Source organism: Heterocephalus glaber, unplaced genomic scaffold (genome assembly GCF_053883595.1).
Source record: "Heterocephalus glaber isolate CG9 unplaced genomic scaffold, H.glaber_assembly_v1.0 deba00001733, whole genome shotgun sequence".
NCBI lineage: Eukaryota > Metazoa > Chordata > Mammalia > Rodentia > Bathyergidae > Heterocephalus > Heterocephalus glaber.
In genome coordinates this window covers 20892345-20914255 of record NW_028258444.1, presented here as the reverse complement: position 1 = coordinate 20914255, position 21911 = coordinate 20892345, and the positions used below count along the sequence as shown (strand labels likewise).

General features: G+C 45.4%; 1 protein-coding gene across 1 annotated transcript in view; it reads right to left on the bottom strand.

Moving 5' to 3' along the window:
• The window catches only part of Acvr1b (activin A receptor type 1B), a 42565-nt gene extending 34506 nt beyond the window's left edge, over positions 1 to 8059 (bottom strand). Inside the window, exon 1 of the mRNA XM_004862920.4 lies at positions 7895 to 8059. Coding sequence (XP_004862977.1) covers positions 7895 to 7985 — 91 coding nt within the window. The 5' untranslated portion in view covers positions 7986 to 8059. The remainder of the gene's footprint in view (positions 1 to 7894) is intronic.
• Positions 8060 to 21911: the final 13852 nt, after the last annotated feature.

Here is a 21911-nt window from a genome sequence, read left to right as displayed (position 1 = left end):
AGGATGTTGGGTTTAGTAGGAGGACAGAGAAAGCATTCTAGAGGACAGGAAGGCAAGGAAGGGGCCATGAAAAGATACAGGCATACCAGGCCCACAGTAAACGGACACGCTTTCTCATTGAGGATTAGGTTTTCTTCCGAGTTTATTTGTCACTGGCAAAATCCTTTGTCTTGCAATTGAAGGACCAAGGTCCCTGCTTCCCCCTAGGAGGCTGTCAGGGACTACTCTCAGCTCCCAGTCTGCCCACAGTTCTTTGCCTGGTGCCAGTTGGTTCACAGGAGGATGTTAGCTTGCTTCCATGCCAGTTGGAGCACCTCTGATTTCCTCTTCTTCAATCAGCTGAGAAATCTGCTTTTAAAAGCCTGGTTCAGATAGGTCAGTCCTACCAGGATAGTTTCCACACCTGAAGGTCAACTGGCTGGGACCTCAGTTACATCTGTAAAATCCTTACGCAGCAATACCTAGACTAATGTAGACTGAGTAACAGGGAGAAGATATGTGTACAACAAAATCCATGAGTCTTGAGGGAACAAAGAGAGGTGAGCTGTGGTAGGCATGATCACCTTTTATTTTCTTATTTTATTTTTTGGTACCAGGGATCGAACTCAGGTCCTTGCACTTGAGAGGCAGGCGGCGGAAACCTTTTGTCTATCATGTCTTTTTATTTTCTTGGAGAAAACAAGCTTCATGAGGGAAGACAGCTACATCCTTTGGTTTACTACTTACTGTATCCCTACACCTATAATGGTGCCTGGCATAGCAGGTGCTCAATAAATGCATGTTAAAGGAATCTCTTTTCACCACAATAGATAATCTGCACATGTATATCTGTTAACAGTCTGGAAATAGGACTTTCAACTGTATGCATTAAAATTTTAGTTCAGTGAAGTGATTCAGGAGTCCTTCGAGTTCTACATGATACAAATTTCTGTCACAGTTCTAGCTCTAATAAAATACAGTTGATCTTCATTACTAAAATTCCATGTATTTGAATTTGCCTTCTTGCTTAAATTTATCTGTAACCCCCCAAATCAATACTTGTATTACTTTCCTGGTCATTTAAGGACATACAAAAGCGTTAAGTAGGGCCAGGGATTTAGCTCAGTGGTTTCACCGCCTGCTGCGCAAGCACAAGGACCCGAGTTCGATCCCCGGTACCAAAAAAAACCAAAAAACACAAAAAAAACAAGTCTTGAGCTGCCCAAACACATTCCCAGCTGAGGTCAAACAAAGCAACACTCTCCCTCCTCTCGTTTCAGCTCTCATACTGTAAATACATATCCTTTTGGCAGTATATGTAGTGCCATTCTTTTTTTTTTGGTACCGGATATCAAACTTGGGTCCTTGCACTTCCAGGGCAGCCGGCAGAACCGCTAAGCTAAATCCCCAGCCTGTAGTGCCATTTTTTGTTGATGATTTTGTTATTTAAAATGGTCCTCAAACAGGGGGTGGTGGCACATGTCTGTAATCCCAGCACTCAGGAGGCTGAGGTAGGAGGATCACTGCAAGTTCAAGGCCAGCCTGAACTACACAGCAAGACCCTATCTGAAAAAACAAAACAAAACAACAACAAAAGGCCCCCAAACATAGTACTGAAGGGATGCCTATTTTGTCTAAAGACAAAAAAATAGTGATGTATCTTGTGGAGCAAGTACTATATGCATGTTAGGTAAGCTTGGTTTAGGTATGAGTTACAGTGCTGTTTTTGCTTGAGTTCAATGTTAATGAATCAACAATATGTATTAGATACAACGTCTATACAGAAACACATAAAACAATGTTACATACTAGGCATTTGATGACAAAGCCATGATCAGAGGCTCACAGGAACCTACTTCTGTATTTCTCCTAACATCAATGGCTCAGTACTGGCTAACTCAGTGTTAGCAGTCACTTTATAGAACACAAATAAGGGGACCTAAGAGTGTCAGCCCCATTTTACAGATGGAATAACAAAGCCGAGATATGAAACAGCAGCTCCAAGCACACTCTAGCACTCTAACTCCTGTTTTCATCACTGTATTCGACTGATAATTGTGTTTGCTTATTTATTTCCATCCTAATACACTGCATTTCAGGTTCCACAACAGTAAAGATATTGGGACTTTTATACATTTTATTGTTATTATCTCATGCCAAAAACCATTCCAGGCACATATCCAAGTGAATGAATAAAGAAATCTCCTATACAAGGGGTGATCAAAATATACACACAGTGAATGTATAATTTAAAAAATATGACAGTAAAAGACATATTGCCATTAATTCTCCTCACTTGGAACACATTTATCCCATCCTTCTTGCCACTTTCTAAAGGAGTTCTGGATTCCTCTTTCATGACCATGTTTATGAGGTGCTATGGTTTAAATTTAGATGTTTCCCAAAGTCTCACGAGATCATATGTGGGGGTTTAGAGAGATGATTGGATCATGGGTTGCTACACTCATCAGTGGATCAGTCCATTGATGAGTTTTTGTTTTGCTGTTTTTATTTTTTTAGACAGGGTCTCCCTATGCAGTTCAGGCTGGCCTTGAAATCACTATGTAGCCCAGGCTGGCCTTGAACTTGTGGTTGTCCTCTGCCTCAGCCTCCCAGAGTTTATTTATACCTAAATGTGTTGTCTGCAGGTGAGGCCTGGTCAGAAGAGGAGGGTCAGTGGGAGAGTGTCTTGGAATAGCTCAGTCCCCAGCCCCTCCTTTTACCCTCTGCTTCCCCACCACCATGGGTTGAGCACCTTTTCCTCTGCCATGACCCTCTGCCATGCTGTCCTACCTTGGAGCCAGCCCACTACAGACTGAAGCATGAGTCAAAATAAACACCTCTTCCTTTAAGTTTCGGGTGTGGGGTATTTTGTCTCAGTGACAAGAAAATGAACTAAGACAGGTATGATAAAAAAATATGGCAAATGCTGCTACCAAGTGCCATCCAGTGAAAAGGCTGGTTCACAAAAACATCATGGTGTGTCTTCATTCACCTTATTTACCAGATTTGGCACTGTGAGACTTCTGGCTGTTCCCATAGTCAAAATGACCATGAAAGTTAATGATTCAAGACACAGAGGCAGCCATGACAGTGCAACTAAAGACATAAAGAGAATTCTAGAATTGCTTCAGAAGTGCCAAGAAGGATGGGATAAGTGTGATCAAAGAAAAAGAGAGTATTTTGAGAGGGATTAATGGCAATATCTTTTACTTTAACAAATTTTTACAAGTTTAAACATTCACTGTATTTTTCAATCACACCCAGTATACAACTATAAATATTTGAGGTCATGTGCTACTTATTTTCATTATGCTAAATCCAAAATATTTAGCAAGACAAATGCAGGTTTAAAACTGGGTGGAGATGCCAAGCAAGGTGGCACACACCTGTAATCCCAGCACTTGGGAAGCTGACGCAAGAGGATTACCACGACCTCGAGCTCGGGACCAGTCTGGACTACACAGTGAGACTCTGTCTCAAAAAACTAAAAAGATTGGGTGGAGAGAAAAAAACCCAAAAGATGATCAGAGTTATGTGGAGCAGCACTGTCTCTGAAACCTAGAGTAGATAAGACTGCTGGGATGGAAAATTCACAACTAAACCAAACTCAGGCAACTCTACAGTAATGGAAAGAAAGACACTCTGAAACAGTACTTTTGCTTGGTGCCCCATTTATCTGTGACGTAGAAGCCAGCAGACCAAGAGCAGACAAGAGCAGAAATGGTACCTCTGAGGCCTAAGCTCAGGTTAAACCACACATGAGAGAAAAACCATGAGCAAAAGCTGAGAGCAGGTATTCAAACCTGGCCAAGAGGCAAAGTGAAAGAAATGCAAGTTACACTGCCAGAAACCACAGGGTCTGAGAGCTGATTACTTAAAAAGTTTAGGCATTCCCAGTCCACGTAGGACTGATGAGGCACATAGGCCTCCAGCACATTCAGCACCAGGGGGACAGAGAGAAAAAGGATGCTATAATACAGAGGGAAAATGAGATAAGGCTCTTTTAAATCAACTCCTACTGTAACAAATAACACAAGAACTCAACAGAGAGGCAGGATTCCAGAATTAATGCTCACTGCTGCTCAAGCAAAAATTGAGCAGTAAAAAATAAAGATTTTAAAATTAAAACAAAATAGTTACTTCTGTATTCTAATTAAACCTTCAAAATAAAGAGGATCTAAATCACCATGAACTGAGAATTCCATTCTACCTCAACACCCTGTACTCCTGGGTTATTGTGAGAACAGACTGCAATGCAATTCAACTCATGTTCCAAAATGCAACAAGCAGCTTCAACAGGACACACTGAAAGAAGCAGTGTGTCCCCTCCTCTCCCTGCTCCTTGTTTACTGATTCATATTTTGGTAGCAAGGTTACAATCAGCTCACCAGTATTTATAACACAGCAGTCCCCCTGAAAGACACAATCATCTAAAAAGGTTTTCTGAGAAAAATAAAGTGCAGCTTCTTCCTGTAGTGACTGCAGAGTCCCAAGGTCCTTTTGGATGAAGTCCTCAGTCTAACCTTCCTGTGTTCACAGTCACCATTCTGGCCACCTCTCAGCCTCCATGCTCTTATGTAACATTTACATAGTGCCATAAACATACCCAGAGTTGCATAATGTTGCCAAACCAATAAAGCCTAAAAAGCAGGTCACTCCCTTCAGACTGTCTTTCATTAGCACAGGTATGCTGCCTGGTCTATGAAGTAAAAGCCTGTCCAAGACAGAAATTAACTTGAGGAAATCTGAAATGGGTCTACTTAAAAAGCACAAATATGAAATTAATTACACTGTGCCATGTAGTCTATCAATCACAGAGTATGTTATTCTGTCCCATAAGATAAAAAGTAACCCAACATTGCTTATTCACCGAAGTCAGAAACTGTGTCTAAAAATACCTCCCCACCAACTGGCTATCAGTAAGTCAGTCTCACAAATGTCCCAGTAACAGAGCTACAGAACATTATTTTTCAGGGGGGAAATTAAGGCAGTAACAGAAACGTTAAGTTACTCGTTCAAGGACAACCTGTAAGGAGGCAAAGTTCTCGGACTGAAAAGCAGTCTCCTCCCTCCATCTGGTTTTAACCTTTAACCAGAATAGCCATTTTAATATGCTTTATCACATCTGTTCCAGAAGCTGTTTTAACAAAGCTAATCAGTTGATTCTTTTCCTCTACAGTTCATATCTACTGTACTTCAAATTCATGTTCATGCAACAAAAATTACAAGACTTGTCTTGAAATTATTTTTCTGTCTGTTCACAGAAACTCAAAATGTTCCTATCAGAACTTCAAATGCCTGTTGTTGCTCTGTCTTACGAAATAAATTTCATGTTCTGCTACTAACTAAATTTTACATTTTTAAACACTAATGTGAAAATTCTCAAGCTAGGTCTTAAAACATGGCATACCTACCAAATGGATGCTGTTTCTAGCCTGAAACTTATTCTCTCTATCACTGGCTTTTACTAAGTCCCAGTGAATTCATTAATTAACAGAAACACCTATCCTGTACTGCCCTCACATTAAGTCCAAATAAGTACTAGGCACTGAAGCTGCCTGGCTCTGTCACTTCTCCAGGCTTTGTACGGGACCAGTATATAGGAAATGCAGGGGAGGGGGAAAATCAACTCTTGTTATCCCATAGACTCTTATTTTCTCAGAACTGACGTTTTACTGTAAGCCTTTTGCAATAGTGGTCTCCATAACATGCACTGTTGGCAACTAGATGTGTCCCGGAAAAAACTGTACTGTCTGGCCAAGAAGTTTAAAGGCCTCGAGAATGTTTGCTGGACACACAGTCTAATTTCCCATTTACCAAAAAAAGAAACTCTATTACGTCCACCCACCCTCACCCCAACAAACATCCATTTTAGGAAGGTTACAAAAAATGAACTCTGCCCCATTCAGAACCAGTTGGATTATCACTTAATTATTCTTAACTAGGCTCACAAGAAAAATCTCACAGACACTAGCCAAATCAGCAGGGAAATGAATATTTAAAATCCTGGATACATCAGGGGCAGGATAAAAATTCCTATTTGAGAGATTTAAGAATTTATTCATATACACAGAAAATGACAAACCTGGTTGAACTGCCTTATTTTTATTGCTGTAATAGAGAAATAGCATTGTGCTACACATTCCAAAACCATGGCCCACAATAAGTTCCCACAAACATCCTTATTCACGAAAACCATTATCTCACTACAAATGTCAGGCTGTTTGTGAACCTTTGGCACATTTATGAGACCCCACCACACAGCAGCAATACCAAGGCGCGCACACACGCATGCACGCATGCACGCGCGCACACACGCACACACACACACGCACACACACGCGCGCGCGCGAGGTGCCTAGGAGAAGCATTAGCCAGTGAACAAAAGACCTCACTGCACAGGGTATGTACACGACTGGGAACAAATATCAAAGCTGCAGATAATGAACTTGTTTTTGAGACTCTAAAGTAGCATGATGCGTTTTCTTGATGGTCTGGCTTATGAAGGAAGCCTTTACCCACCTGAATCATTATTTTTAGTGTCGAGGACAACCCTAGAACACACACTTGGTCTCCCATTGCTGGAAGGTTAGGGGCTGCTGTGAAATCAAAGCTGCAGGCTTTGTACACCCGGAGGGAACACAACCCTGATCATCTCTCCCAGATCCATCTGTGGGTCAATAATCACTTCAATTTAACGGCCAAATATAACCTTCATCAGCAACCCCAATGCAAAACACATTTGAAGGGACTCTCTCAAATGAAATATTTCAGGGTTTCATCCCCTCTTCTCAGCCTGTAAACGCTCACAAACACACCCTGTGGAGTGTCCCACAGAAAAGTCCCCACCTCTAGTGGGAAGGTTGGGGGTGGATCAGGCGAGCAGAAGGCTTCGGGGGTTGGAAGGTAAGGGGTGTGTAAGGGTAGGGAAGGGCTGGGAATAGGGATTGTGTGCAAAGGTAAATAAGTACAGTACTGACCAACGACCACAGAGACGGTCCAGAGGTGGGATTTTAAATATAATCTTGGGGGTTGGAGGCAGGTTCTAGGATTTCACCTGAAAGGCATCCACGAAGTGATTAACTGAATGGGCCCCCTGGGGAAGGGTAGGAGAGGCCAGGAGAAAAGCAAATACACCTATATTCATATTAACCGCTGGGAACCAGGTTTCACAGGGTTAGAAAGATTCCAAGGCCAAGCTACAAAAAAGGTTTGGGGGCCTGCTCGTCCCACTTCCTCCTAACAGCTTTTCTATAGGCATGTAAATTGGTGGTGGTGGGGTTGCCCTGAGGAAGGCAAGGGACTGAGCGAAGGGGAAATGTGACTCCCGTTCCCAGAACATCAGGGAGGTAGGGGAGAGAGAGCAGAGACACCCCAAGTGCTGGAACTGAAGGAAGGTTAAAAAAAAACCCTGCCCCTATCTTAGGGTGCGCAAAAGCTCTCAACAGTAGTATACCTCAGAGAAGCAAGATCCCATCGCCGAACCCCACAATCTTGGCGGGAGAAAAGGCGCCCCCCTCCCAAGAGCATCTGGTGGGAGGGAATGAAGCCCCCCGCCCCTGGACATCCAGAAAGGTAGGAACCAGGGACCTTCAAATCTTGAGGAAGAAAGCCGCATGCCCTTCTATGAAACGAGGGGGTGTTGGGAGCGCGACCCCTGGAGCTCTCCGAATCCAGTTCCGCCTGAAACAAGACTCAGGTCCCCAAGGGGCCCGCCGCAAGCTTGGTCGCTGCCGGGCGGCCGCGCCTCGGAGGTCGGGATGGCAGACTGAGAGTCATCCCGACTCCCTCGCGCCCCCCGCCCGGCCATATTGTGCGCATGGGGAGGGGGCGCGCGGTAGCCCACGGGCCGCAGCTCGAGGCCTCGCCTTCGCCCGGCCCTCTCCATCCCGGCCAGCGCCGCGGGACTCACCCTGGATTCCCCGGGGCCCAGTCCCGCAGCTGCCGGCGAGCAGGAGGACGACCAGGGGGAAGAAGGAGGAAGCTCTGGCCGACTCCGCCATAGTAACCACCACCACCGCCGCCGCCGCCGCCGCCGCCGCCGCCGCCGCCGCCGCCGCAGCCCAGCAGCGCCCAGCGCGCGCGCCCCCGGCGCCTCCCCTCCTCCCGCGGCCCCGCTCCCGCCCGCCTCTCCTCCGCCCCGCGCCGGCACGTGCGCTCCCGGCGGGGCCAGCGCCGCCGCCGCGCGCGCCCCCGAAGGGCGGGGCCGGGCGCGCGCTGACGCCCGCCTTAAAGGGGAGTGTCCCTGTTAAAGAAGTGGGAGGGTCTCGCGGCTCGGCCAATCTCAGGGGTCGCTGCGGAGGAGGCCCGAGAGGACGCACCGCCTCCTCCCTCGCCCGCCAGCGTAGCGCGCGGAATTACCTTATCAGCGCTGGCCCCGGCCCCGCCCCCGCCCCGCCCCCAACCCCAACCCCAACGGAGCCCTGCCTCTCCCGTGCTTGTTCTCGTTCCTCCATCCCTGCTGCTGCGCTCGAGCCCCGTCAGGTCCCACTGGGACTGTCGCCACGGCTTCCTAACTGGTTTTCCTGTGAGTCCTTCCCACTGCAGTGTTCTGAACACAGCAACCTGTGTGATCGAGCCGTGCCGTGCTTTTATAAATAGAGCGAGGATTGTTCGTGCCGATCCTCGGGCATGCTGAGGCTGCTGCCCGGGCACGCTCATTCTGCTGACAGGTAAAACCCTTCTGGTAAACAATGTGGCATTATATATCAGATGCCTTAAAACATTCATCCCATTCACCCAGTGTGATCCCCTATCTGTCTTCAGGAAATAATGAGGATAAATATTTACGCAAAATGTTAACTTGCTTTATTATTGTAAAATGCTGGAAACTAAAAAGGAAACAATAAAAGGCTTAGGTAAATTATGGCCCATCTGCATGCTGGAATATTATTCAGTAATTTAAAATCATGTTTATGCCTGTAATCCCAGCGACTCGGGAGGCTGGAGCAGGAGGATCACAAGTTCAAGGCTGTCCTGGGCAATTTAGCAAGACCGTGCCTCAAAATTTAAAAAGTCCTGGGGTTGTAGCTCCGTGGTAGAGATTCAGTGCTTCCCCAGCATGCCGCAGAACTGGGTTTAATCCCCACACTACCACACACACAAAAAAATCATGTTTACAAAAGCAAATGACATGATAATGTTAAATGAAAAAGCAAAACAAGACTATTTACAGTCTTATTCAACTTTTTTGATAATATTTATTTGCATAGAAAAAGACTAGAAGGCTATTGCTCAATATTAGTAATTATTGCCAGGAGTAATTTTTACTTTTTCTTTAAACATCTCAATTTCTAACTATTCTTCAAATAAACATTACTTTTTTTTTTGGTACTGGGGATCAAACTCCGGACCTTGCGCTTGTGAGGCAGGCAGCAGAACCACTGAGCTACATCCCTGGCCCAACATTAGTTTAAAATTTAAGGAAAATGCTTGTAAAAGGTAAAGCAAGGGCCAGGGATGTAGCTCAGTGGCGCTGCACCTGCCTTGTAAGTGCAAGGTCCTGAGTTCGATCCCTGTACCAAAAAATAAAAAATTAAAAAAAGAAAGAAAGTGAACTCTTCAGAAAGATACAGGGTAATTCGCTTTACTATTTTTTTTTTTTTTCTTTTTGGTGCCACTGAGCTAAATCCCTGGCCAAGAGTTCACTTTCTTTAGTTTGAGATTATTAAAAGGACAGAGTCTTCGGAGCCAGAGAATTCTAGATCTAAATTCTGCTTCTCTTACTAGCTGGCTGTGAAAACTTGGGCAAGGTTTTAACCTTGCTAAGGAATAGTTTCATCATGTGAGATCTTGGGATACAGAGGAAGTGCAAGGGGTGGGAGGAAAAGTTTCTCAGGTGGCATCCTCTCAAACCTGTTCAGTTGTCACCCACCCGAAGAGCTTCCATCCTCATATCTAGAACAAAGCAAGCAGACACCATTCCTAGACACAACACCCATATGCGAGTAAAGTCATGCCCAAGCACAATCTATAAGAAGTCGGTTGGTGTAACTGGATGAGTAAACACCTTATTTCTGTTCTACTGTCTCTCACCACCTAAATCTATCTAACCAGTCTCCCAAAATATGCTTTATTCACCCTTGGTCTCCTAGCTGTGGCAGACCCTGAAGTAGGGCACTACATATATTAACTCCTGGGGCTGCCTTACCAAAGTACCATGAACTGGTTGGTTTTAAATACAGTAAGTCCCAGACTTACAAATGAGTCCGTTTCGGGAGAGAGTTTGTAAGTCAGAGTCGTTCATAATCTGACAAAGTGAGTCCTATACTGTACACCTATGAATCTTACAGAATACACCTGTGAAAGTTTGCAACTGGAAGGTTCATAAGTTGAGGAACTTTATTCTCTCACTATTCTGAAATTAGAAATCTGAAACCACAGTCTTGGCAGGGCTATGCCTCTCTGAAGTCTCTAGAGAAGAGGCCTTCCATGACTCTTCTACCATCTGGTGGCTCCCCAAATCCTTGGTGTTCTGTGACTATAGCAGCATCATTCTAATCTCTGCTTCTGTTTTCATGTGCCTGGATTACCTCTGTATTTGTATCTCTCTTCTGTTGTTGTTTTTTTTTGGTTTTTTTTTGGTACCGGGGATTAAACTCGGGTCCTTGCACTTGCACAGCAGGCAGCAAAACCACTGAGCTAAATCCCCGGCCTCTCTTCTGTATTTTTCCTTTTTTGGTTTTGTTTTTCCATTCAACTTTTCATTAGTACATGCTTGCAATATGTCTCTCTCTCTCTCTCTCTTTGAGACAAGGTCTTGCTGTGTAGTTCAGGCTGTCCTTGAACTCACCTGTGTAGCTCAGGGTGGTCTCAAACTTGCAGTGATCATCCTACCTCAGCCTCCTGAATCCTGGGATCCCAGGCTATAGTATGTATCTGTATCTCTCTGTCCAATTTTCCTCTTCTTATAAGGACACCAGTCATTTGATTAGGACCCAATTAGGGTTAAAGAGGATGATCAAGGGTTGGGAAGTCCACAGGCTTCCGGTGGACATGAATTAGGGGGAAAATAGTCACCAACCTTTGCAGTTGGGAAGGAGAAGCTTACCCCTTTGGAGCACTAGGCCAAGTATGAGGGAGCTGTTTTTCTTTATGCCCTGCTAAGTGCTGCCACTGTGGCTTTAAGACCACAAGTCCAAGGTAGGGCATGCAGTTGTTTTGCTCCCAGACTGTAAGATCAGCCACCTATGTAGAGATACTGACTGGGGAACCAGAATGCTGGGTCCACACATCAACTGCCTCCTCTGTCTGTTTACTTGATAGCACTTGACTTTGGGCAAGATATTTTACCTCCCTAAATCTCAGTCCACTCATCTGTAGAACTGAGTTTATAGTAGTTCTATGTCTATAGAGATGGTATGAGAATTAAGATATTGTATGTAAGACCCTTAGCATAGTCTGTGATACATAGGAATCAATAGAAAAAGAATGGTTATTATTATTAGTAGTAGTAGTATTAGGGCTTTGCCACAGTCCTATGAAGTGGTTGAGACATGTCAGAATGTGCCCACTTTATAGGTGAGGTGCCTGAGGCCCACAGAAGGTAAGCAACTCACCCAAGCTTGCACATACTTCATTGTTAAACCCACAGTCTACTGGCTCCGTACTTTTTTCAAAACCACATCTCTGGGGACCAATCTTCAGGACCCAGCAGAAGGTGAGAAATGAGACTTGCTGGGGCAAGGGGAGGAGGGTTAGTTAATGTTGTTAGTTAGTTATGCCTTTGTGAGTTGGGGGTATCTCCTTAAGTTAGAGTTTACCCAGGTGATGCATCTATCTGAGCGGTGCAGAGAAAGACTACTTGATTCATACCTGTGCTCTTTTGCTGTACTCCCACAGCCTGGGCAGAGGACGTTTAGCTCTAGGCCTCCTCACTATCCTTGAGGCCTCAGCAAAGTGTTCCTTTTTACTGGCATGTGAAAATTATATATATTTTGGGTGAGTACCATGTGAGGTTTCCACTTTTGTAGACGTTGTGTAACGCTCAAATGAGGGTAAGCATATCTAGTCTTCTCATCACTTCTTTGTAGTAAAAACATTCAAAATCCTTTCTTCTAGCTTTTTTGAAATGTACAGTACATGATCATTTTCTATAGTTACCCTACCATGCACACTGAAACTTATTTGTCTAACTAAAACTCAGTGCCTATTGATCAATCTTTCCCTATCCTTCCCTCCTCCTCACTTTTCTCAGCGTCTGTAACAATATTCTACTCAAGTGTCTGTTTTTATATGGTTCCTTAATCTTAGGGCTTGACCCACATCATAGCCTATAAACTTCTTGTCTCCTCTACTCTGTCCCTTTGTCATGAGGCTCCTCAGAGGTACCAGGAGTTTCTCCCCCAGGAAAAAGCCTACCCTCCACCATCAGGCTCCAGTGACCAGATGACTCAGTATTACAGCTACTGTCTTGGTCACAAGGCACAGATACCACTACTTAGAGAATTCTGCATGGTTTGCCTTGATGAGCTGCAGGGTCATTAATCCCAAGAAGGCAATAGCTCATGGTCATTCATCTCTTCTGCAAGCACTTATTGAGCACCTACAGTGTACTAGGCACAACATATAGACATGAATAAGTCTTGGTCCTTGCCTGCTTGGAACTGGCAGTCTAATAGAGACAAGCATGAAAGAAAAGAGCAATAATATTATAGATGCCATGATGCAGCCTTTGAAGAGTCAGTAGGGGCATGCAGAGGGCATGGATGATTCAACTCTGCATGGAAAATCTGAGGAGTTGGGAAAGGTCATGAAGAGGCCATGCCACACCTGATTTTTGGGAGTTCAAACAGTGCGCTCCAGATAGGCCAGTGCAGGGAACGAGGGGATGGCAGAAGACTACTTTGCCTGGCACTTAGGAGAAATGTGAGTACCACAGCAACCTACCCAGAGGGCACAGTTTAAAGGGGGCTGGTGATAGAACTGAAAAGTGATGCTGGAGAATAGGCAGACACTTAAGCACTCTTAAGGAATATTTTTCTCCAGTAGACATAGAAGAGCTCTAACCAGGTGGCAAAGTGATTACATTTTTGTTTTGGGAAGATCACATTTCTGAACCAGGTGCACTTAAACTTAGACCATGGGATGGCTAGACAAAGGTAAGATTGGCAGTGAGGAAACCAAAGAGTAGGCAATGCCAGTAGCCCAGACAAAATGGGAGGAGGGCCTGACCCCAGGCAACAACAATGAATATGGGAAACAAAACAGTTTCAAGAGATTTTAAAGAGGTAGAAAGAAGAAGATTGATTGGATGTAGAAAGTGAGGAAAGAGGATGACCCATGATTCCAGGATGATCTAATTTGTGTGAACAGTTGCCTGGCAGCTTCCTTCAGCAAAATAGGAAGGGCAGCTTTGGGAAGATAAAATGAGTTCCCTGTTGGGCATACTGAGTTGGAAAGGAACTTGGAGCTATGGATTTGGAGATGTGGAGAACCTGGAGATGTGGGTTTGGAGAACCTAGAGATGTGCATTTCGAAGGCAGCAGCATATCATAGTTGTTCAAACATCTCAATGGAGCACACGAATTCTGGAAATACAACAATATGACAAGAAAGAGGAAACAGATAAGGGATAATTACAGAATTGGCAAGAGAACCTGGAGAGAACAGAATTATGGAAACCATGGCAGAAAGGGCTTTTAAGAGGTCCCAAGTGTCCAGTGTTGAGAAGAGACTGAGTAAGATGAGGAGCAAGAGTCTTTAGGACTTGATAACTCAAGCCCAGTGGTGGTGTTTTACCTGGAAGGTTCAGTGGAAGATGGGGTAGAGGCTTAACTGGAAACACTGCAAATGCACGGAAATGGAGGCTTAGGGGGACTGAATGCCAGCTATTCTTTAAAAGAACTTGGCTGAGACTTAGATTTAGAAAGGAGATTTAGATTTCCTTCAGAATGGTAGACTAGGTACTTTGAGCAAATCTGCTGAAAACAATTCCAAATGCTTGCTAGTAAACTAGCAAGAAAATAAAGAATACCCAAGAAATGAGGTCCCGAGTTAGATCCCCATACCAAAAAAAAAAGAATACACAAGAAAAAAACCTTAAGAACAGGCTAAGAATATTACTCAGTGGTAAAGTGCTTGCTTAGCATGTGTGAGGCCAAAGGAACAAAGAAAGGAAAGCAGGTCACCAAGCTTTCATCTTTAGAGCATTTGTACACTGGGTAAATTTGAACTTTGACTTTTGCAGATTAGCAGGATACAGGAGACAGGAGACAAAGCCCAGACCCATCAAACGTAGAGAGACTCTTCACAAAGCTGTGACCAACAGGGCCAAGGATTTAGCTCAGTGGTTCTGTCACCTGCCTCGCAAGTGCAAGGTCCTGAGTTTGATCATCAGTACCAAAAAAAAAAAAAGAAAAAAGAAAAAAAGAAAAGCAGAAAGGCTGTGATCCACAAAATGTAATACCTTTAGTCTAAGAATCATTTATTTCTCCAGAGGACTACAAGGAAAATTGTCTGACTTGAACTGTGGCAGTGGGTGTATTTGGTCAGCTTTCCATTGCTGGAATAAAATATCTGACATACATAACTTAAAGAATGTTATTGCTTGCGTTTAGATGTCCCCCACAAAGCCTCATGCGGTCATAGGTGGGGCTTTTCAGAGGTGGCTGAATCTAGAGTGTGTGATGCTGGGATTAAGGATGTGATGCTGGGATTAAGGATGTGATGCTAGGATTGATTCACGGTGCAATGGTAGGATTAAGGATGCTGGAATTCAGGGTGTGTGATTACTAAATTAGTCCACCGATTGGTTTGGCACTTGCCCTAAACTGTGTAGCCTAGACAGAATATAAAAAAGGCAGAAGCTGCTATTGTTGCTTGTTGGTTTACTTGCTTTTGCTGCCTTCTGCCTGCCATGAACTGTTTCTCCTCTACAATGCCCTTCTGCCATGCCACCCTGTCTTGGAGCCAGCATCTATGGACTGAAACCTCTACAAACTGTGAGCTGAAATAAACCTTTCCTCCCTTAACTTTGGCTGTTGGGTATTTTGTTTCAGCAACAAGAAAAATAACTGAAACAAAGGAGAAAAGGCTTCTTTCGGCTCATGGATTTATAGGTTTCGGTCCATAGTAAGCTGGCTCCAAGGCAGAAATCTTATGATGGGAAGCCATGGCTGAAGAAAGCTGCTTACTTCATGGCAACCAGAAAGCAAAGTGAGAAGGAAGGAATAAGAGGAAAGATATACCCTTCCAAGACATGCCCCTGGTGACTTCCTTACCCCAGTTAGGTGCCACCTCCCAACAGCCCATTCAGCTATGAATTCATCAGTGGGTTAACCCATTCCCCAAGTTAGTGCCCAGTCACCTCTGGCTGCATTGAGGATCAAGCTCTTAATGCATGAATCTTTGGGGAACACTTCATATTTAAACCATAACACAGTGAGAATGGGGGGAAAATCTTCCCTAAGACTCATAATTGAAAGCTGGCCTCCATGATATGTTTTCATTTCAAATTTACCCTGTTTGGATGTTTGAAAAACTACACAGTATAGATTCAAGTGGTCCTGAGCCACTAATACTTTCTAGTAGTACCTAGAAGAAAGAAGAGCATATCATCTCTAGAGGAACCCACCTTCAACTCGGACTACCAGAAATTCTCATAGACACTATTCCAAGAAGTATACATATCTACCTAGTAAAAAATCCAAAATCATACAGCCAAATAGGAATGAGAGAAAAATAACAATTGATTCAGAATTGTATACTTAGAAAATGTCTTTTAAAAGTAAGGGTTTGCCAGGCCCGGTGGCATACACATTTAATCCCAGCACTGAGTAGGCTGAGGAAGGAGGATTGCCATGATTCTGAGGCCAGCCTGGACTGCATAATGAGTTCAAGACCAGCCTAAACTAGATCAACCCTGTCTCAGAAAAACAAATTAAATTAAAAGGTAAAGGTTAAATAAAAAATATAGATTGTTTATGAATTCATGCTATTCACTAATGAAGAGAAAGAGTATACATATTCCAGGTTGAGAGAATGGTTGGGTGTGAGGACACACACCTGTAATCCCAGCACTCTGGGAATCCAAGGCAGAAGAATCACAAGTTCAAGCCCAGCTGGGTTGTTTAGTGACTTAGAAAAAAGAGCTGGAGATGTGACAGAGAGAGGGAGAGAGGGGGAGAGAGAGAGAGAGAGAGAGAGAGAGAGAGAGAGAGAGAGAGAGAGAGAGAGAGAGAGGTGAGAATTTATAAGAGCCACTGTGGCAATGAGAGTGGTATCTAGGGTCATAGAAAAGTGGAAAGAGATTGTCAGAGGGGCATTCAGGGCCAGTCACGATCGCAGAACATAAAGTTGAGGTCACAATAAGCCCCTTTCATGGTAGTTTCCTCTGGAAATGTTCAGCAGCTCCGAGCAGGGGCAGAAGTGAGGATGTAGGGGCTGGCAGAGGAACAGATGGGCCAGGGTGATGAGGGAAGCAGAGGGAGGGCAAGTGAGTTAGAACATGAAGCCAGGTGTGTGCACCTGTAGCTCCAGCTACTTGGGAGGCTGAGGCAGGACGGTTGTGGGTTTGAGACTAGCCTGGGCAACTTACTGAGACCCTATTTCAAAATAAAAATTTAAATGGGCTGAGGATGTAGCTCAGTGGTAGAGCAAGGCTCTGGCTTCAATCCCTGGACAAAAAAAAGAAAAAAAGGACCCTGAATTTGATATGCCTGATGGGTGAGGATGATTAGAGTAGCTGCTGTGGGCCAGAGAAGCCCAAAGTACCCAGGCAGTGTCAGGGACCTGGTGCAGTCAGAAGCCTGCAGTCCATGTGCCGAGGTCCCATGAGAAGGCATTGAGCTGTGGCATTCCTGAAGAAAACCCTCAGGCTCTTGGCCCTTTCTGCTCCAAAGGCTGTTGCACAGCTTAAGAGGCCAGCCTTCTTCCTTCTAACTCTCACCCTGACCTTGTTTCACCCCAGTGCCTTCTTGGTAGAGAGGCGCTAGGCCCTCAACCTTGATGATTCATGCTTCAGTTTCTATCTGGGCACGCCCAGTGGCCAAACAGTCTTGCTCTCCCAGTCATCCTCCTTCTGTGGAGCTTTTTCTTGTCTGGCTGGCACCCCTCTCCTCCATGCCCTGGATGATGTCCCAGGCCAGCACCCCAGAACACTCCACAGCACCCCTCTGGCACTATAGTGCGGGAAGCTTCCCACCTCCTGGCCACCCTCCCCTCTGGAGTCAGGTCAGTTCCCTTCACCACAACATGCAGGGTCTCTGATGCTTAAAATCATGGAGTTTTAAACCTAGAGGGAATTTTTGAAATTCTTTACTCTGACTCTGTTTTTTCACAGGTGGGGAGACTGAGGCCTATGAAAAGAAAAGTGTCTGGTGCAGGGCAGGCCCTAAACTGGCAGTCAAGATCTCGGCACAGTGAGAATTTACCACTCATAAAAGTAGCACTCAGTGACTGTGCACTGACTCTCCTTAGAACTGCAGCCAGGTTATTCATTAGTGTTCACAGCAACCCTGTGAGACAGGTGGTAGCATTATCCAGTGAGGAGCTGAGGCACAACCCAAGGTTAATCGATGAACCCCCATCCTAACAGGTCCCCTAGTTCCTAGTGTCTTGCTTTCTCTCCTCCCATCCTTTAAACACACACACTTGAAGTTTTCCTCCTAGCTGGAGCCCAGGAGTCCATTGCTCCCACCTGCCATCCCTGCTTCTCCTAGGAGACTGTATGGTCTGCTTGCTTCCCACAGCCGATGACACCAAGACTGGACACCTGAACCAAGGAAAAGCAGTAGAGCAGGGCATGGTGGTACCTGCCTGTAGTCCCAGCACTTTGGGGGCCTTGAGGCAGGAGGATCATAAGTGGGTGCCCAGCCTGGGCAATTTACTTACCCAGGTCCTGTCTCAAAATTTTAAAACTTTTTAAAAAGCTGGGGATGTAGCTTCTGGTGGGAAGTTCTCGGCTCAATTCGCTGTACTGGGGGAAAAAAAGCACTAGGTAGATTGGCTCAGCCACTCAAGTTCTTTCTTGTAAGTATTTGAAGGAAAAAGATACAGAAACGGATACTTTGATGTTTGAGGCACAGGATACTGACGCCTGGAAGTCACCCTGGGCCAGGATGAGGCAGGAGAGGAGGTGGAACACAGGCACAAGGGAATGAGAGACCGGGGACCCAGGAGAGATGCAGAGAGCCTGTGGCTGTGTCCTTATGCAAACACATCCTCCAGCCTCACCCTAACAATCAAAGAGCCCCCAGCACATGCCCAGCCCAGTGCTTTCTCAGATCCCAGGAGATTTGGCTGCATTTTCCACTATTGGATTCTCGGAGATTCCCATCTGTCTTCCCAGGAAATTCTCTTGCATTTTCTCTCATTGGCGTGTGTTTGTCCTTGCAGTCCATGAGCCTGGCTAGAACACCAGCTCATGTAATTCTTCCAGCTTCTCCCAGTGCCTTTGCCTCTCTGTGCATTCATTTCATCTTCCCCAGACAGGACACAAACCCATGGCAGCTGTCACTTCAGTTTCCCTCTCAACATTCAACTCATACTTGATTCAGCCAGTTTTCTAACTTTGGGGTGTTCTGTTCTAATTTTGCCATTTGAAGCCAGACTATCTTTACTGCTACTGTTTTATGTTCTATGAAATCCATGCATCCAGCCATCATTTATTTGCCCTAGGAGCATGTATTAAATGTCCGTGTGCCAGGTGCTAAGAGAGGACCTGGAAGTGAATTCATGAAAGTTTTTAGTTCTTGCTCTCCAGAAGTTCACAGTCCAACAGTGAAATAACACATTCACCTTGTCACACTGGTACACCAATACAGCCTTTGGTTTCATCGTCCTAGCTACACACACACACACACACACACACACACACAGGTTCACAAGAATACTTCAGGCATGACAATTAGCCCTGTCACTTTGTCACATACACCCAGACACAGGCTCTGTCTCGTTTCCTCCTCTCTGTCCTCCAGCCCCTTCCTTACACCAGGTGTCCATCCCTGTTTCCTAACTGGCCTCTGGAGTCTTCTTTTTTTCTATTTTTTTGATCTTCATTCTGTTGTACAGAAATTTGTGTGTGTGTGTGTGTGTGTGTTTATGCTATTTTAAGACCCCAGCACTTTGCAAAAACCTGGTGGAGAATCCTGCCAAAGGCCTGGGCTGGGGGAGGGGAGGCTGGGCAATCTGAGCCCCAGGCAGACTGGGTGTCTGGGGAGCCGGGTTAGCAGCCGCCAGCTGCAGAGCCAGGCTCAAACCGCCACCACCCTTGACTGCTGCTTTTCTGGCCCCTTCTGGCCCAGCCCTACCCTGTTTGTCCACCTCCATTTTGCCATCCCCAGCCCTCATTTCTTGCCATGAGTTGCTTAGGAGTTTGCACACCAGGCATCATGTAAAATTGTTGTTTCTGGAAACACACACACGTGCCGAGAAGCCTTGAAATTCTTCTTGGAACAGGTCCAGGGATTTATTTATGAAATTCCCAGGGGGTGGGAGAGACAGAAGTCTGGACTTTGCAGACTGAGTGCTGTGCCGTCATCTCATCAACATAAATACCACTCTAGTGTGCACTTACTACATGCCCACCTCGCCAGGCAGAGGATGGGAGGCATGCCCAGGGCTCAGGGATCAGGACAGAAAGGAGATATTCCTCTTGCCCCTGCAAAAGGAAAAATAACCACAAAGGATACTGATTTATTTTGTCCCTGGTCTCCCACTCTGACTTCCCCACTCCATCCAGGCCAGCCTCCACCTCTTTGCTCCTTGCTCTCCTTCTCCCCAAGTCTGTAGCCTTCTCCAAGGCCCTCACCACTTTGGAGTCCATGCTGTCCCAGGGATGGATAGGTGGGTCCTCCAAAGAAAGGCTGCAAGCCTAGTTCCTATCAGGTGAGAAATCTGGAGGTAGTAGGTGCTCTGAGCGCCACTGAATCCTTGGCAGTCTGACACAGAACAGAATTGGGGTTGATGCCTACCCATGGATGGCTGCCTGAGGCCAGGGGAAGTTGGCATGTCCAAGCCTCTCACAGTGCTTTTCAGTCCTTCTCAGGGAAATTACATTAAGTGGTGGATAGTCAGACTGGGGAAGCTGGGGTGAGGACACAGCAGCCAGATGTGGGGAAGCTTTTTGCCACAAGACAGATCTCAGGCCCCTGGCCTTCTCTCTGAGAGGGTGGGAACTTGGCAGGGCTCAAGGCTTCTGTGGCCTCCCTTCACTCTGTCAAAAATGAGAAAGTGTGGATCTAAGTGTGTCTTTATGTCCTGCCTTTGAGAGTAAAGCTGTAGGATCAATCCTCATGGAATGACTATGTTATGTTAAAGTCAAGATTTTATTTGGGACTTTAGAGGTAAGCTCCCATTGAAAATTTAGAATAGTCAGTCTGTCAGAGATATGTTAGAAGGACAGGTAGATTAGGGCCAGGTGTGGTGGTACACAACAGTAATCCCAGCACTCAGGAAGCTGAGATGGAAGATCACAAATCTGAGGTCAGCCTCAGCTACATAGTGAGTTCAAGGCCAGCCTGGACAATGTAGTGACTCTGTCTCCAAACAGACAGAACAAAAAAGAAAAGAAAAGAAGGTTTAGACAAAAGGGCATTGTATTTGCCATAGGATACGGGAGACTTTTAAAAACCAAAGGCCACCATCCAGAAAATAATCAAATCAGGGCACAGGTATTAAGAAAAAAATGGCACAGGTCATATATATTAAGTAAAAAATGAATACTAGTGGCTATGTGTGTGAGGGCTTGGGTTCAATCACCAGCACCATTAAAAACAAAAAATATCCGAACCACTGGAAGAATAGAGAAAGTGTCCTTTAGAGATGACAGAACCTTCTCTACCCAAAGCAGCCTAGGCTCCAGGCTATGATATTTAGAATCCTCACTTGTTTAGAAATAAAAACTTCAAGAGATGAGTTGTTTCACAGAACTCCGAGAGATTCTTTCTCCCCTGGGAAGCCCCAGTAGGTTCCAGAGATTGAGTTTGGCTGCCTTCTAGAAGCCCATCCCAGGTGAGGCAAGCAGGTGTGGGCAGGTCACCTGCCTGGAAGGCTGTTACGAGTAGGTGGGCCCATTCCTGGCTGGGAGGAGGCAGTGTCAGCCTGCCTGGGCCTGTTTTCATGCTTGCATGAGCGTGTATGTGTGTATGTGTGTGTGTGCCTGCGAGCATGTGTACGAGTATGCACATGTTAGAAGGCACTGGCACTACAGGCAAGGAAATGTGTCCCACCCACAACCCTGAAGCTACTCTAACCAACCATGATCTTCCTCTGAGGCTTTTTCTCTTCTTTTTTGAGACAGGATCTTGCTATTCATGCTGGCCTTGAACTCACTCTGTAGCCCAGGCTGGCCTTGAACTGGTGGTGATCCTCCTACCTTTGCCTCCGAGTGCTGGGATTACAGGTGAGTGCCACCACAGCCAGCGGGGGTTTTGGGCAAGTGGAACCATGAGAAGATACAAAGGCCCAGACCTATTTCCAGACATGTTGGTAGAGAACAAAACCTGGCCTTTGGATTTAGATAGCTCTGAGTTCAAGTCCAGCTCTATCATGTTCCAGCTGTGTGATTTGGGGCCCATCACTTAAACTCTCTAACCGTTGGGTTCCTATCTATAATATGGGAATAATATATATGTGTGTGTGTATATATATATATATATTTTTTTTTTTTTTTGGTACCGGGGATCGAACTCAGGTCCCTGTGCTTGCACAGCAGGCGGTGAAACCACTGAGCTAAATCCCCGGCCTGGGAATAATATATTTTTGTCTTGCAGAATATGTGTGAAGATAGAATCAAAAACTGTCCTTTCCCAATTGTTGAAGGCTGAGGAGTGAGAGTTATGACTTCTGAGAACGTTGGCGATGCGGATTCTGAAGTCCGGCCACCAGCTTTTACCGTGGCTAGGCCTCAGTCTCCTGACCTGCATTTCATAGAAAGTGAAGGCACCTATTGTGGGTCTGTAGATTTGTTGTGAGAATCAAACTGTTGA